The sequence below is a fragment of the Petaurus breviceps genome, unplaced genomic scaffold (genome assembly GCF_028583685.1).
Source record: "Petaurus breviceps papuanus isolate PSGF00001 unplaced genomic scaffold, PetGlider_PUasm1.0 207, whole genome shotgun sequence".
In the NCBI taxonomy this organism is placed as follows: Eukaryota; Metazoa; Chordata; class Mammalia; order Diprotodontia; family Petauridae; genus Petaurus; species Petaurus breviceps.
The window spans coordinates 19567187-19582942 of record NW_027185850.1 but is presented as its reverse complement, the minus strand read 5'-3'; the positions used below and the strand labels follow the sequence as shown (position 1 = coordinate 19582942).

Below are 15756 nucleotides of genomic sequence, written 5' to 3'. Positions count from 1 at the left end.
TCGGCATTTCCCCACCTCCATTCTGTGTGAAATAACTCATAGAAAGAAGAACATTTGGGGGGGGGGGTGCTGGAGAAAGAGCTTAGGACATTTTTTCCTCTTTTGCTCAAATGAAATATGCCTCCTTGTCACTTGCACCCATTCATTTTTAATTCAGCCCTCCTCTACCAAGTGAGCCTGGTCTGATGCTTCTCTGTGGCAGAGTTACCATTATTTGAAGGAAGCTATCGCATCTCCTTGAAGATTTCTTGGCCAGTTTCTTTAGTTATTCCTCAGATGACACGGACAGAGGGCTTATGGAAAGATGAAAAGAACCTGGAATGTCGGGTATGGAAGGCCAGGACCTTTCTTACTTGGGTACTCACCTTTCTGGGCCCCAGTTTACTCTTTTGTCTCATGAATGAGCCTGGGTTTTCCATTGCACCATGTATATATGGAAATAACTAGGAGATAGAACTTCTTCATTTCTTTTTGTGTTGACCCAGAGCTCCCGTGCCCAGTTTTCTTCAAGATTGGCAGAAATCAGGTCACTCATCTTGTCAGGAAATTGACATGGCCTTTAGACTTGGGTATTTTTTTTTTACCCCAAAATATCACATCCTTACTTAACCCTTTCGAGATAATTTTTGAGTCAAGAAGAAAATTAAATTTGCCCTATCAGATCTCTGAGATGAGATTTTCAGAAATAACAAAGTCACATACATGGATGGCATTCGGTGTTATAAGTTATAACTACCCTCCCCAAATTTAACATTTAATGTGTTACGAACTTAAAAAGATAAATTCTTATTGTAGTCGTTAGTAAAGCTGTTAATTGCAAATGTAATGGAAGTTATGCCCTTTCTTCTGATCTAATGCCGAAGATATTGCTGGCTATGCAGAGTGTGTTTTTATTTTGAAGTATGTGAACAACTTTATTTTTAGAATGGTGTTATTGAGGAAAACATTTCAGGCAGCTCTTATCTCTGCTAAGAATAGTGACCTTCCTCGCCCCTAAAAGGGAACGGTGTTATTGCTTAGTTGGTCCTTACGTTAATCATTAGCCACCTAGAAATTCTATAATCTTTACTGCTGTCTTTATTTTTCAAGACTTTGCTAGATTTTCTCTAACCTTAGACTTTCATCGCTTCTAATAAAATTTAAAATGATCAAAATTTATTTTTCTACTATCTTAATTTTGAATGCTACTATATTTTAACCTATTAAAAAGCTTTTGATTTATGAGAATCAACAATTTTTCTCCAAACTATATACATATTACACATACACATATTGTGTGTATATATGTGCACATGCATTTAAGAATTTGTCCATGTTTAAAACCCATAGTGGGGGATTAGTTTCAAAATTGTGAAAGCTAGCTAGCTTCGTGGGCATTGCAGTATGGTGCAGGCAGGATACCTAGATTCTAATTCTACCTCTACTCAGAACTCTCGGTTCTCCTGGCAGCATTCTGAGGAATTCCCTCTGATAATGAAATCACAAACACGAGCCAAAAGAAAAACAATAATAGCCATTTCAAAATCCTCAGAGTGAGGGCTAGCTAAGCTAAGCTTCCATGAGTTATAACAGCATTGCAGCAGCCTTCTGGTTGGTCTCCCTTTTCTAGGTCTATTCCCGCTCCAAACTAGGCTCAATTGGCAGAGTGATTTTTCTAAAGCTCGAACTGGGCCAGGTCCCTTCCCCTCCCCCAGATGCAGGAGCCTCCTGTGACCTCCAGGAACAAATACAAATTCTTATGTTCGGCATGTCAGGGCCTTCAGGCCCCAGCCCATTCCTGTCTCTCCAAGTCTTCTAGGACTGAACTGCCTCCCCTGTTCCCTGGAATCCAGCTGTAACAGCTTCCAAGTGCATGACGCTTCTCTTTGTCCTGGCCGCCACCCTCTGCCCCCTAGCTTCCTTTGGGACCTTCTACTGGGCACTTCCTTGACACTTGGCTCTTGGTTCCCTTCCCTCCCAGATGCCCTTCCCCTAAGCAGCATCTGTCCTATGTGTCCATAGTTATTTAAATGTTTTTCTCTTTAGAATGTGAGCTCCTTGAAGGCAAGGAGGGGAAGTTTGTCTTTCTGTCCCCCAGTGCTCAGCACACTGGCATGTTGTTCATGCTTAATAAGTGCTCCGTGACTGATTCATATTAGGATTTTGTTGTGACCAAGGACCTGGAACACATTTGCTCTGTGCAGCTTCCCAACAGATCTCTGGTGGGAGAAGTGCAAGCTTCCTGGAATCACAGGGGAAGGGTGTCCCTTTATCTTGTTGTCTGTAACAGAGGTTGGCAATATGTTGCATTCATTTTTATAGCTGCCCTTTGACCAATAAAGACTGAGGTGTAATGGCTCTGTTGGCAGCCATAAATATGAGTCAGAGCTATGAGATCTTTGGAGCTTATGGTAGCACAGTACAAATGCATTCTGGGTGGTGCAGTGGATAGGATGCTGAGTCTTAAGTTGGGAAGACTCACCTTCTTGAGTTCAAATATGACCTCAGACATTTACTAGCTGTGTGACCTTGGGCAAGTCATTTTACTCTGTTTGCCCCAGTTTCCTCATCTGTAAAATGAGGTTGCAAAGAGTGAATACAGCTGAAAGACAACTAAACAACAACAACATATGAGATGTATAGAAGAAACTCATCTGTTTCATTTCTTTTATTCTATCTCTTTCTATTATTCTATAATCTGGCTTTTTTCTCCTCCACAGTGCTGAAACTCTCTCTTGAGGCAAAAAACAGAGCAGCTAAAGATACCTTAACTTGAAAGAAAAAAGAAAGAGAAGCCGGTAAAAGGACATTCTCCTCGGGATCTACTCCTCAGATGGACGTGCTGACTATAGGGCCAGGAGGGATGAGAGCCTGCTGGGGAAGTGCCCACCACCTTGCTGAGTTTGTGATAGAGAAGAGAGAGACAGACTTAGGGTGATGGGCATGTGAGCTGTATGCAGAACAGTTTTCACAGGGTTAAGAGGTGATATCTTGTGGACCCAACGTCTAGGACTTGTCAGCCCAGGAAAGATGGGAACCTTTTAAGGAGGAAATTCTGGAGATGAATGTGAATGAAGAACAACAGAACTTGTCCAAGGAGGCTGATGGGGATTCATAGGGAATTCATCGATTTCTCTGTAGATTTAAGAAAAAAGAAATACACAGAAAATGAAAGCAAGGGTAAGAAACAGAGGGTGAATACTGACGTGCGGTGTCTGGCAAGCAGGTTATCAAGGGAAACCAAGGACAACGAAAAAGCCTTTAAAAATAGTCGTGTCTTTCTTATTTTACTTTCATTTCCAAGTATCCTTCTCTCCCCAGAGAACTTCTCTGCAACAAAGGAGCAGAGTGAGCATCAGCGGTCAGGAAAAGGAGCCATCGCCTCCACCATGTAGGACAGAATGCTGTCACTTGTCTTCAGAGCAGGGCGGGGGCTGCACTGGCTCCTCCTTTCCTTGAGGCTGTCCTTGTTGATGGGAAATTTGGCTCTGGATTGTTGCCATAGGAATTCTTTAAGTTACTAAGGGCTCAACACATGGTTTTGTGGTCTGCTTGCTTCCCTTTGAGCTAAGTTCATAGACATTTTCTTCTGCTTCTTTGTTCTTCCTGCTCATCCTTTCTTACCACACTATAATATCACATTTGGTACATTCCCCACAATAGAATTTGTTTAACCATTCCCCAGTTGATGAGTATTTGTTATGTTTCCAGTTCTTTGCTATTACAGAAAGTCCTGCTATAAATACTTTGGTGTACATGGTAGCTTTCTTTCAAATGTTTGACTTCCTTGAAGTACATTTGTAGCAGTAGGATCTCCTTTAATAGATTGCAAATTCCTTAAAAGCAGGGACTCTTGCCAGGATGGTACAAGAGAAAGGGCACTGGCATTGGAGTCAAAAGAAAAGAGTTCAAATTCTCCTTCCATTACTTACTAGCTGTATGAGTGTGAACAAGTCATGTGTCCCTTCTTTGCCATTGTCCTTCTTCTTTTATAATATGTAGGCATTAGACTATAGGATCTCTAATGTCACTTTTAGTTGTAAATCTATGATCATATAATGTCTCTGGTCTTTGTATTCTCATTCTTAATAATGTTTAATGATATATATATATATATATATATATAAGTATTTAGTATGGAATGTGACCACATAAGAAATCATTTGAATTTAGTTATCTAAGTGCTTATTAATTCCCTTCAAAGGTGCATTAGATAAAAAAGGCTTATGTAAATTGGCAAACACAAGACAAATCTTAATGCTTTTGATATTACTCTTTGTTGATCTCTAATACTCAAATAACATATCAGTATGATTGAGTATTTCTTTCCAAAAGTAAATTTATTATTCAGCTATTTTTAGCACTTAAGAAATTTTAAGTTCTAAATTTTCTGCTTTCTCACATTCACATTGAAAAGGCAAGAAATATAATATTAATTATATCTGTGAAATCATGTAAATCATTTCCATATTATCCATGTTGGAAAAAAGGGCAAGAAAAATAAAGTTAAAAAAATACTTCGATCTGAACTCAGACTTTATCAGTTCTTTCTCTGGAAGTGGATAGCATTTTTCACCATAAGTCCTTTGGAACTGTCTTGGGTAATTGTATTGTTAAGAACAACTAAATCTGTCACAATTTTTACTGTGTACAATGTCCTCCTGGTTTTACTCACTTCACTTTGCATCTTATTAAGTCTCAGGTTTTTCAGAAACCATCCTGTTTGTTATTTCTTACAGTAAAATAGTATTCTGTCATGATTGTATAACACAACTTGTTTAGCCATTCCTCAATTGATGAGTATCCTCTAAATTTTCAATTCTTTGGCATCACAAAAACAGTTGCTATAAATATTTTTGTATGTATAGGTCCTTCTCCTTTTCCTTTGATCACTTTGAGATACAGATTTACTAGTGGTGTTGTTGAGTCAAAGGGTATGCATAGTTTTCTGTTTTGGGTATAGTTCCAAATAGTTCTCCAGAATGGTTGGAGCAGTTCACAACTCTACCAACAGTGCATTAGTGTCCTGCTTTTTCCATATTCCCCCCAACATTTATCATTTTCCTTTTCTGTCATATTAACCAATCTGATAGGTGTGAGGTGGAACCTCAGAGATGTTTTAATTTGTAATTCTCTAATAATAGAGGTTTAGAACACTTTTTCAAATGACTACAGACAGCTTTGATATCTGTTTCTGAAAACTGCCTGTTCATATCAGTTGGGGAATATCTTGCATTTTTATATAACTTTGATTCAGTTCCCTATATATTTGAAAAATGAAGCCTTTATCAGAGAAGTTTAGTTTAAAATTTTCCACCTATTTTCCTGTTTTCTTTCTACTTTTGGTTGCATTTGTTTTGTTTGTGCAAAACCTTTTTTATTTAATGTGATCAAAATGATCCATTTTACTTCTCATGATCATGAATTAATGCTTTCCATGGATTAACTTCATGGCAAAATACAAAGTAAAAATCTTTGTCTAGAAGATAAAGTAACAAATAATTTATTTTTATACATGAAAAAATTTTTCCTATGGAATACTGGGAGAGAAAGGCCATTGACTTATGAAATAGTCATAATTTATACATTAGGTTAATCTTTGGAAAGCATTAACTTTAAAACAAATTGAGGCATTGATGTACTCCAATAATCCCTTGGCTACTTCCTGGATACTTTGATAGGTCTGTGATCTCACTGGTTATTTTTCAGCAATGCAGATAGCAATTCATCGTACTAGAGAGCAATTTATGTAGGGCTCTGAGGATAGCAAAGTGCTTTAGAAATAGTATCTCATTTGATCTTCCCAATAATCCTGGGAGTGAGATGATGTTATTGTCATCATGTTACAGGGGAGGAAAGTGACTTGAGAAGGGTCACATAGCCAGGAAGTGCCTGAGGCTGTATTTGCACTCTGGTCTTCCTGACATCACATCCAGTGGGACACCTCGTTACCTCATCAGTGTCTGTGTGACTATTACCATGTCTCTGAGGCCCGCATAACTCTAAGGGGTGTGTGTGTGTTTGTGTGTGTGTGTGTGTGTGTGTGTGTGTAGGACTAGCACCTCTTGTGTCAGCCCTTTTCAGGGTTGCTCACCTATTTTTGGGTGACACCTGTCACCCAACTCTTTTTTTTTTTTGAAAGCAATTGGGATTAAGTAACTTGCTCAAGGTTACACGGCCAGTTATTTCTGGGTGTGGTGCTAAGTATCTGAGCCCAGATTCTATCCCAGGTCATCCTGACTCTGGGGCCGGTGCTCTTACTCACTGAGCCATCTGGCCACCCCCTGTCACCCAACTCTTGCCCATTGTTTCAAGAAGCTGCAGCAGGCACAGTGGCCACACCCCAGTGAAACCACCTTGGCAGGTGGGCTGAACCAGGTTGAGGGTAACTGACAGGCCTCAAACTTGTTGGTTAGTTAGGTAGACGTTTATCCAAAGTGTGTGAGGACACCTGGCAGAATGGGTAGATGAGAATGCTTTGTTCTGAGGGCCATGATGGCAGCTGAAGCCCTTTAAGCTTGGTCAGCCATTGAAGAAGCCAAGGTCATCCATCGCATACCAGGCCATTGCTAGACATCCTGACTTTTGTCTTGCTACTGGACTTTGATGATCAGAAGAGACAGTGAGGCTGGCAACCTTATGCAGCTCTGCCTCACTTAAATCCAATTCTCAGGAAAGTCAAGACATCACCCCGTATCTCTGGCCCTCTTTGAAAATGAAGGTCGAACAACTGTAAGGGAAATGTCCCTGATGATGGAGGACTGTGGTCTGGATGATCTGTTTGCATGATGGTTAGAATATTTGAAAAAGTGTCTTGGAGGTGGCTAGGTGTAATGTAATGCCAAGGAAAGGCAACTTCCCAAGGTTCAGAATACCAGCATAGGTGCTCTCCATTTTATTCAGTGACCAACCAAGAACAGAGAAGATCAAAACATGACATCATTCCAAATACAGCATTTACTAAGGGTGATTAAATAATCTCCAAGGACTACCCCACCCCAGGACCTTCCAATCATTCAATCAATTACAAAGTCCCTGTTCTAAATATTACACCACCCCTAGGCTGTACCTTCATTTAGTCCACCACAAAGCCCCTCTTCTCAAATGGAGATTAGTTTCCAAACATAAGTAAAGTACATTCATTTGTTCAACCAAAGAACACAAAAAGGTCAAAAGTTCCCCACCCCTGGATCACAATTGAATCTACCCCAGAGTTACATCAAGTTTAAACACAGCACTTAATACCCAAATGGAGGTCTTTTCTTCATCTTGACAGGAGGCAAGTTCTCAGCAATCTTAGTTCCTGGGGAGACAAGGCTTAGCAAAGCCATAAGATACATTGCCAGTCCCTTCATTAATTCATCCTCTGTCTGTAGAACAGTCCTACAACCCCTGAAAACATTAGCAAAACCCTCTCCCAGGATTTCTGTAAACATACAACAAGAAAATCCTTCAGGGCTTCTGAAGCAACAGAAAGGTTCCCAGACCCCTGCAACAACAGCACTGTCCTTCACCAGTGGACAGTATTCACTCTGTCTGCAGGACAGTCTCCAGACCCCTGCAACAACAGCACTGTCCTTCGCCAGTGGACAGTATTCACTTTCTGTCTGCAGGACAGTCTCAGGAGCTCTTAGCCAACAGCCAGGTTCCAGGACTTCTTCAACAAAAGGACTGTCTTTTACCAGTGGACAAATCTGGCAAAACAACATCAAAACAGACAGACAAAGTACCAGCAAAACAGCCATGTCTCCACAGTCCTTGGCAGCTCCGGGGACAGGTCTCAAAAGTCCAGGGCGATTCAAAGTGGCCCCCAGCAATTTTCTCAGTTTCTCTCTGCCTCCATGAGGTGCTGCTTCCAAAAAGTTCTTCTGCCTCTCTCTTGTGTCTCTCCAAATCTACGTCACCAGCTCCTCCCAGTTCAGGACTCTCTTTTCACATCAACAAGTCCATCCCACAGGTGGGATTAACAAGCTCTGGGTTTTAACACAATCAATTTGAAAACCAAGCCAATACCCGGGAATCTTTATATTCCATTACTATCACACTAGGTGGCACAGTGACTGGAGCACTTGCCCTGGAGTCGGGAGGACCTGAATTCAAATCTGGCCTCAGACACTTAACACTTACTAGCCGTGTGACTTTAGGCAAGTCACTTAACCCCAATTGTGCGCCCCCCAAAAAAGGCAAAAAAAGTGTTGATTTTTTTGTTATATGGGATGGCTATTTTTAAATTTTTTTTTTTTATTAAGCAATTGGGGTTAAGTAACTTGCTCAAGGTTACAAGGCCAGTTATTTCTGGGTGTGGTGCTGAGTGTCTGAGCCCAGGATTCGATCTCCAGGTCGTCCCAACACTGGAGCTGGTGCTCTTACTCGCTGAGCCACCTGGCCGCCCCTAAGTAATTGGGGTTAAGTAACTTGCTCAAGGTTACACGGCCAGGTGTTTCTGGGTGTGGTGCTGAGTGTCTGAGCCCGGGATTCGATCTCCAGGTCTTCTCAACACTGGAGCCGGTGCTCTTACTTGCTGTGCTACCTGGCCACCCCTGGAATGGCTATTTGTGATAGGGAATCACTTAGGTGATGTAAAAATAAAAGATATTGATCAATTGTGTGTGTATATGTGTGTGTGCCTGTGCCCGTGCCCATGCGTGCGCAGAAGGACCTAGAGTGGGGAGAGATTTAAGGCAGGAAGACCAATCAGGTAGTAACTGATTTACAGTAACTGATGTTTGCACCAAGGTGATAATTGAGTGATAATAAGGGGGTCGGATGTGAGAGAGTCTGGGGAGGTAGCAAGATTTGGCAATGGATGGAATATGTGGGCAAGGGAGAGGGAGAAAGTGAAGATAATACCAAGCTGAAAAATGATTGATAATCCGAGAGTTCCTGATCAAAGACATCTGTTGAAAAATCTTAGATGTTTTTTACGTATGCCCTGGAGAGACCTTGCTTAAGCCACTGTAGACTTAAATATCCATCATTCCAGGCCTTCAGAAGACTTTCCTTAGTGCACTTATTCCTTCTACTGATCAATTCTGAACAGAGGTGCCCTGGAGGACTTGCAGTAGCCAGCAGAATTCATTAGCAGAGATCCTAGAAGTTTCAAGCTGGTTAACATCAATAAGTCCAGTTCCCTGATTTTATACATGGGAAAACTGAAACCCAGACAAGTTAAGTGACTTATGTGCTCAAAGTCATAGAACTAATTAGTGGCCAAGGCAGGGCTGAAATTCAGGTTCTGTCTAAATTTTGGTGGCAGTCATTCAAGGGCTGGCCCTGTCTGAATTCAGGCTCATCCCTGTATGGCAGACCTAGTTCTCTGCCAGTCTCTGCTCAAGGCCTTTCAGGTTTGTTGTAGGATCTGCCCCAGCTTGTTCTCTGTGGGCATGGTCTTTGAGCCAGTGCAGGCTCACTTGTCTCTTTAGGGGCCAAGTTTAGGGGCTCCCAATTCCCTGCCCTAGAGGAGATAGTACAAACCCCTTAGACTGGCACTTAAGATCCCCCCTCTTCTCATCTGACCCCCACCTGCCTTTCCTTCCTTATTTCACACTATTGTCCTTCATGAGTTCTGCATTGAAGGCCAACTGGAGGATTGGCCATTGCTACTTGATCCCCCCTTGTGGGGGGATTGTACAAGACAAAACCATGCTAGGAGTGCCCCTGCTGCCCCTTGTTTTCCTGGAAGGCTTCTTCTGTGGAGCCCTGCCTGACTCCTGGAGCTGATTCTCCTCTCTTCCTCCCTGGTTCTCCTTGGGTTGCTTTTCTCTGTGGACACCTCCTACCCATCCAGTGAGACAGAAATTCTTTGGTGGCCCAGATGCTTTTGTTTTTGTCTGTATTCCTGGCACCTCGCAGGATGTCTGGCCTGTGGGGCTGGGGGAGGTACTGGGCCCATGGTTTCACTGAGAGAGGGAAGTCTCTGAGGAGGAAGCTCAGTATCCCGGTACAGTCAGATGCTCTTTGGCCACCCCTTTTGGCACAGGAGGTTGGCCCTTTCTCTACATCTTAGTTGTCTTTGGCGCTGACATGTAAGGCCATGATGTGCCCATGCAGCTTGGGGCTGTCAGAGGCAGGGCTTAACCCAGGTGTTCCTGACTTTGAGGCCACCTCCCTACCAGCATCTGTAACATTTGGTGGAGGTGCCTGCTGACTACCACAAGCCTTCAGTCATATCTCTCCTTTCCAGAAGCAACTTGTTTTCTTGTATTCAAAACAAAAATTCAGCAAGTCATTCTTTTCTTTTTTAAATTAAATTTTCTTTTTTTAATTAACAAGTATTTATTTTCTCTCCTTCCTCCATCTCCTACTGGAAACAAACAAACAAACAAAAAACCCTAAACCTGTGTCACAAAGATGCACAATCAAGCAAAACAAATGTCTGTGTTGACCACATTCCACAAAATGTGTATCTTGTTGAAATCTCATTCTGTGAGGAGCATGTGCACATTGACATGGCATGTATACACACTGATGGAGCATTCTTCAAAATAAGGTGTAGATCAGGTTGTAGAACTAATTTATTGTTAAATTCTGGGACTATTCAAATGTCTTTCTTTTTTCTTTGCTTAGTTGGAGAACACCAGCTGACAGGCCATAAAGTGGCGGTAAAAATCTTAAATAGACAGAAGATTCGTAGTTTGGATGTGGTTGGAAAAATTAAAAGAGAGATTCAAAATCTAAAACTCTTCCGACATCCTCACATTATCAAACTGTAAGTACTTTTATGTCTATGAGTCCAAGAGGGAACATTCTCTTGAAATGATTGTTGATTTATTTACAAATAGTAATATTTTTAGTATTGTAAAATTTTTAATTTGGCTTTGGTCAAATTTATATTATCATTGATTGCAATCATTTCCCCTGTCTTTGTTTTTTTAACTCTTTTGGATTGAAATTCAAAGCCCTTGTCACCCAGGTGGTTCAGTGTTCTAGCCCTGTACACAGCATAGGAATGTCTCCTAGATCTTGGACTCCCTTCCCCATCATTATGTCCACTTAATGGTCATTTATGACTGTGCATTTTGGGGTACATGCTATAATTTTCCCTAATTAAGCTTCCAGAACACCCATGAATTACCCGCTTATTTTCTTTTGGCTCTCAGAGGGAGGAAAAAAAAGCCCAGATGATGGAGTTTGAACTTGTGATTGTATTCAGGTGAAATTGAGAAGCAGCATCACATAGTGGACAGTGGTGCCCAGGGAGTCAGAAAGCCTAGTGTTTGCGTTCGCCTTCTGCACACTTACTTTCTAGCTGCTGTGTGACCCTGGGCAGCTCACCTCCCCTTGGGAGTTGCTAAGGTTCCTTTTTCTTTAAAATAAAATCTGTCATACCTGCCCTTCAGGATCAAATCAGAGAATGTATCAAAAGCTCTTTGCAAACCCTAGTGGGTTCTGTGAAGGACAGTGGTTATTATGAAATCTTTGGAAACCTGAAAGGGGCTATTTAGATAATGGAGGCTGTGGCTTACCATTGAGGAGGATTATAATGGTCCAGGGAGTGAGGACTGACTTCAGTTTTCATCTTAAGGATTAGATAAAGTTTTATGAATTAGAATCAGTCAATCAACACATTTATTAAGTGTTTATTATGTGCTGGGGATTATGCTGTGCACTGGGCAGAGAAAGGCAGAAAAACCTCTGCCCTAGAGGACCCCTCCCCACATTCTAGTGGAGACGCCGTATGGAAATAATGAGATGCATGCAGGGTATGTACTGAGCAGATGTTAGAGAGAGGTTAGAGCATCTCAGAGAGGAAAGCTCACGCAGCCGAGTAACTGGGAAACGCCTGCTGTGGACAGTGACATTTGAGCTGAATCTTGTAGGAAGTAGGGGAGACTAAGAGATGAGGAAGGAGCCTATTTAAGGCACAGGGCACAGCCAGGGCAAAGGCTTAGAGGTGGGAGATGAAATATTAGAGTAATAGCCATTGTAGCTAAATGGCTATTGTGTGAAGAGTAGTAAAGGGTAACGAGCCAGGAAAGTAAGAGGGGGCAGGTGATGGAGAGTTTTAAGTGCCAGAGTATTTACTATTTGATCCTGGAAGGGATATGGAACAACTGGAGTTTATTGAATGGGAAATAGGGGAAGGGAGAGATGGATAGTGAATACACTTTTGGTATGGTGAAGGGCCAGCGTGATCCAGATGGGTACTAAGTTTGACTCTTGCCTCCAAGGAGGAATCGTTTAGTGATAGCCAGAGAGAGAGTCTAGGCATACCACTGGTGGTCAGGGAGTGTTCTTCCTCCAGCACTACAGCCTGTGAGTGGGGCAGGGGATGGGGGAGAAGAGCTTCAGAATTATTTTGATGGGAGATAGGACAAGGGAGCAGGAATAGCTGATCATTGAGAAAGGAGTCCCGGTGGAGTTTCACTGGTTAGAAAGGGATCCATGGTAGGAGGCACACAAGCTAGACTGTGCAAGGTCATGTGAGGTTGTGATGTGTCCTGTGATTCCCTGGGAGGCTGGCTCACTGCAGGCCAGGGCAAAAAAAAAGATAGCAATTCTGGCTCTGCGCTGGTAAAGGTTCAAGGGATTAAGAGGTGATGGGTGTCTTATCCTGGGGGACTGATGCTGCAGAGGGACCTGGAGGCCACAGACACTGGACATGTGGATGGCTCTTGTTCTAAGAGAGTTCCTGGAAACATCTTAAGTATTAGATAAAGTTTTAGGAATTAGATTGAAATCATCATAATTCAGGGAATGGAGGAATTGATAGGAGTAATGGGAGAATCCTTAGGCATCGAAACTTTAGTCCCTGACTCTGCACTTATTTGTACAGCCTGGAACTGGATGCCTCTGGTCAGTGCTCTGAGCTTTGGGCTGGGCCTCCTCCGAGGTCCCTGAGCTGCTCTCTGCCTCTCCTTGTCTGAGCTCCTGGCCAGTCTGCGCAAGGGGGAGGGTGCTTGGAGATTCCCTATTACTTGATCATCTCCTCACCACTTGAAACAGATGAAGTGGGGGCAAAATAGAAGAAGGAAGCTTTAGTATTGGGGAAAATGTGGTTAAACAGAAATGAACCCCTAGTGCAGTGCATCAGGCTTCTGTTCTCTTGTCCCCTCGCCACTGCTTGTCCCTTTATGTGCTGTGGCCACTGCCTGAAGCTTTGTGTGGGACAGCGTGCTTCCTAGTGACCAGCTCCCCTGGTGGGGAGAAGAGTGGGTTGTCCCCTGCCTGACATTCAAGGCCGGTGGCCCTCTGGTGACATTCTCCCTTTCCAGCCTGCTCTTGCTCTCCTTCATTTGTCCTCTGCTCCAGCCAAACTGGACAGCTTCTCCTCCCCCCCAGGCACTGTGCCATTCTGCCTCTTTGCATCTGTTCCCGTTGCTCCCTCTGCCTCCCCCTTGCTTCTCCTCTTGGCCTTTTGAATTCTTCCCATCTTCTAAAGTCCAACTAAAGTCTACCTTTCTAGAGCCCCTTCTTCCCTAGGATCCCTCCCCTTCCCTTTCACCACTGCCTTCCTTCTTAGACCTCACCTATCAACTCTTTTAAAATAAATCTTTCATTCATTCATCGTCTAATGATTATAATAATAGCAATAGCCGCTCTTTATATAATGCTACATGTTATATATATTATGTGTATGTTATATTATATGTATATAATATAATAAGTTTGCTAAAGCATTTTACATCTGTGATCTCATTTGAGTCCCATACCAATCCTATGAGGTAAGTCATTTTGCAGTTAGGGACATTAAGTCTTAAGCGCATTGTGTCTTGCCCAGCCTCACACCGCCAATAAATAGGAGAGATGGTCTTGAGTCCACTTTAAGCCCAGCACCTGTTGGCCTCACCAAGCTACTTTTCATGTGATGTACAGAACAAAAATATCTCATAGGGACATGATCCTAAAGTTTAGTAGGAAGAGAATCTGAGAGGACTTTCCTCTGGTATCAATTTGGAAAATTGATTAGAGGGACACAGAGAGTGGCTGTGAAGCAGAAGTGAGACCAGGTTAGTTCAGGTCTCCTGGTCAGGATGAACCACCTCCGGCTGACCTGAGAAGGTGAGTCACAGCTGAGCCTTTGTCTGGGATCTTTGTGACATGTGTGGAGAAGGAACGAGATTCAGGAAATGTAAACGTGCCATTTGTTCAAGAACAGAATTGAGCCTGCAGCCTCTAGGCCAGCGAATGATGCCAATTCCTGGCAACACTCTAGAAAGTGTTACTAAAGGGATGCTGTCTTGAACAGGAAGTGCCATAGACCACAGAAAAGCCAGAAGAGCTTCAGGAGCAGGTCATGCAGGACGAGCCTGAGTTCTTTGGTCAGTGGAGTCTCTCCCCTAGTAGGTCAGGGGTGGGCTACAACTATGGTTTCCCCAAATTTCAAGAAACAAAGGCTTGATAAAGTCTTTCATGATTTTCTTTTGAAAAAGATCAAGAAACATCCTTTAGATCAGAGATGTCAAACATACGCCCCACAGGCTGCATACATTCTATAGTCCTGTAACTTCTGAGTGGTGAAATCAGACTAAAATATAATTGGGAAATACTTAACAAAATAAAAATACCATAAAAGCAGAGGATGTTAATATGTGACTTCCTAAATTGCTGTGCAGCCCACAGGGGTCCTTGTGTATGGTTTTGTGACTTCCTTTCTATTTGGGTTTGATGCCGGTTGGCTGGATGATGGTACAAACAGATGATCACTTGTTGGATGTGTTGTGCTGGGGAGGCCATCTGGTTCAGTCTATCCTGTTAGGTATGGGATGGATGAACTGGGTTCTGACTGAAAAGTCTGTAATTTTGTGAAATAAATTAAATTGTAAAAGGGTGAAGGTCTGGACACACAAAATAATCACAGAATCTGAGTTGGGAGAGATAGGAGAGGAAATCTAGTTCAATTTTATGCACCAACAAAATGCATGATAACACCCCAACCCTGGTCACCCAGCTCTGCTTGAAGATGTCAAGGGAAAGGGAATCCTGGTATGTCCAAGGAAAGCTCATTGCATTTTGGAGCATCTCTTACTGTTTAAAAGCTCTCTCTTGCTTCCCACTGAAATGTGACAATTGGCAGCACTTGTAGTTCGAACCTCTGGGCCCTGGAAGAATGAGCCTGATCCCATTTCCATCACATCCTCTCTCAGGATTCCCCCTCCTGCACTCGGTCCTCACCTCCACCTCCCAGAGCATTTGTCTGCCTTCAAGGTGCAGCTCAAGCAGCATCTTCCGGGAGGCAGTTTAGTAGCCATTGGTCCTGACCCCCAGACTACCTTGCATTCAACTACCAGGTGTTTGCTGATACAGGATGCTCCAGAAGTCTCAGTGTAGTTTAAAGCCATTCAGACTTAGAACCACAAAAATCATTCAGTCAGTCAACAGCTATTTATTTAGCATTTGTTATATGCCAGGCATTGTACTGAGTGCTGGGGCAAAATACAAATCCTGCCCCTAAAGAGCTTATGATCTGCAGGGGAGAGAACATATAACAAATATATGCAAACACACCGGATAAGTAGGACATAATGAGCAGAGGGAAGGCACTGGGATTAAGAGGGGTTAGGGAAGGCTTCCTGTAGAAGGTGAGATTTCAGTTGGTGCTGAAAGGAAGCCAGGGAGGTCAGTGATCAGAGTGGAGGGAGAAGAGTGTTCCAGATGCAGGGGACAGCCAAGAAAATGCCCAGAGTCGAGATGGAGGGTCTTGTCTGTGGAGCAGCCAGGAGGCCGGTGTCCCTGGATTGGGAGGAAGATGTGGGAAGACTGGAAATGTAGGAGGGGGCTGGGAAATGTGGGGGTCTGAACGACAGAAGATTTTGTGTTTAACAATTTTAATAATTA

The 15756-nt window shown here is 42.8% G+C and overlaps 1 protein-coding gene across 2 annotated transcripts in view; it reads left to right on the top strand.

Annotated features, from left to right (window-relative positions):
- LOC138164938 (5'-AMP-activated protein kinase catalytic subunit alpha-2) overlaps positions 1-15756 on the top strand; it is a 75015-nt gene that overhangs the window by 18569 nt on the left and 40690 nt on the right. The window contains exon 2 of one of the 2 annotated variants that reach the window (XM_069092920.1): positions 10546-10687. In XM_069092920.1, coding sequence (XP_068949021.1) covers positions 10546-10687 — 142 coding nt within the window. Of the gene's footprint in view, positions 1-10545; positions 10688-13676; positions 13981-15756 lie in introns of those variants that run through there. The other variant, XM_069092921.1, reaches the window with a different exon arrangement.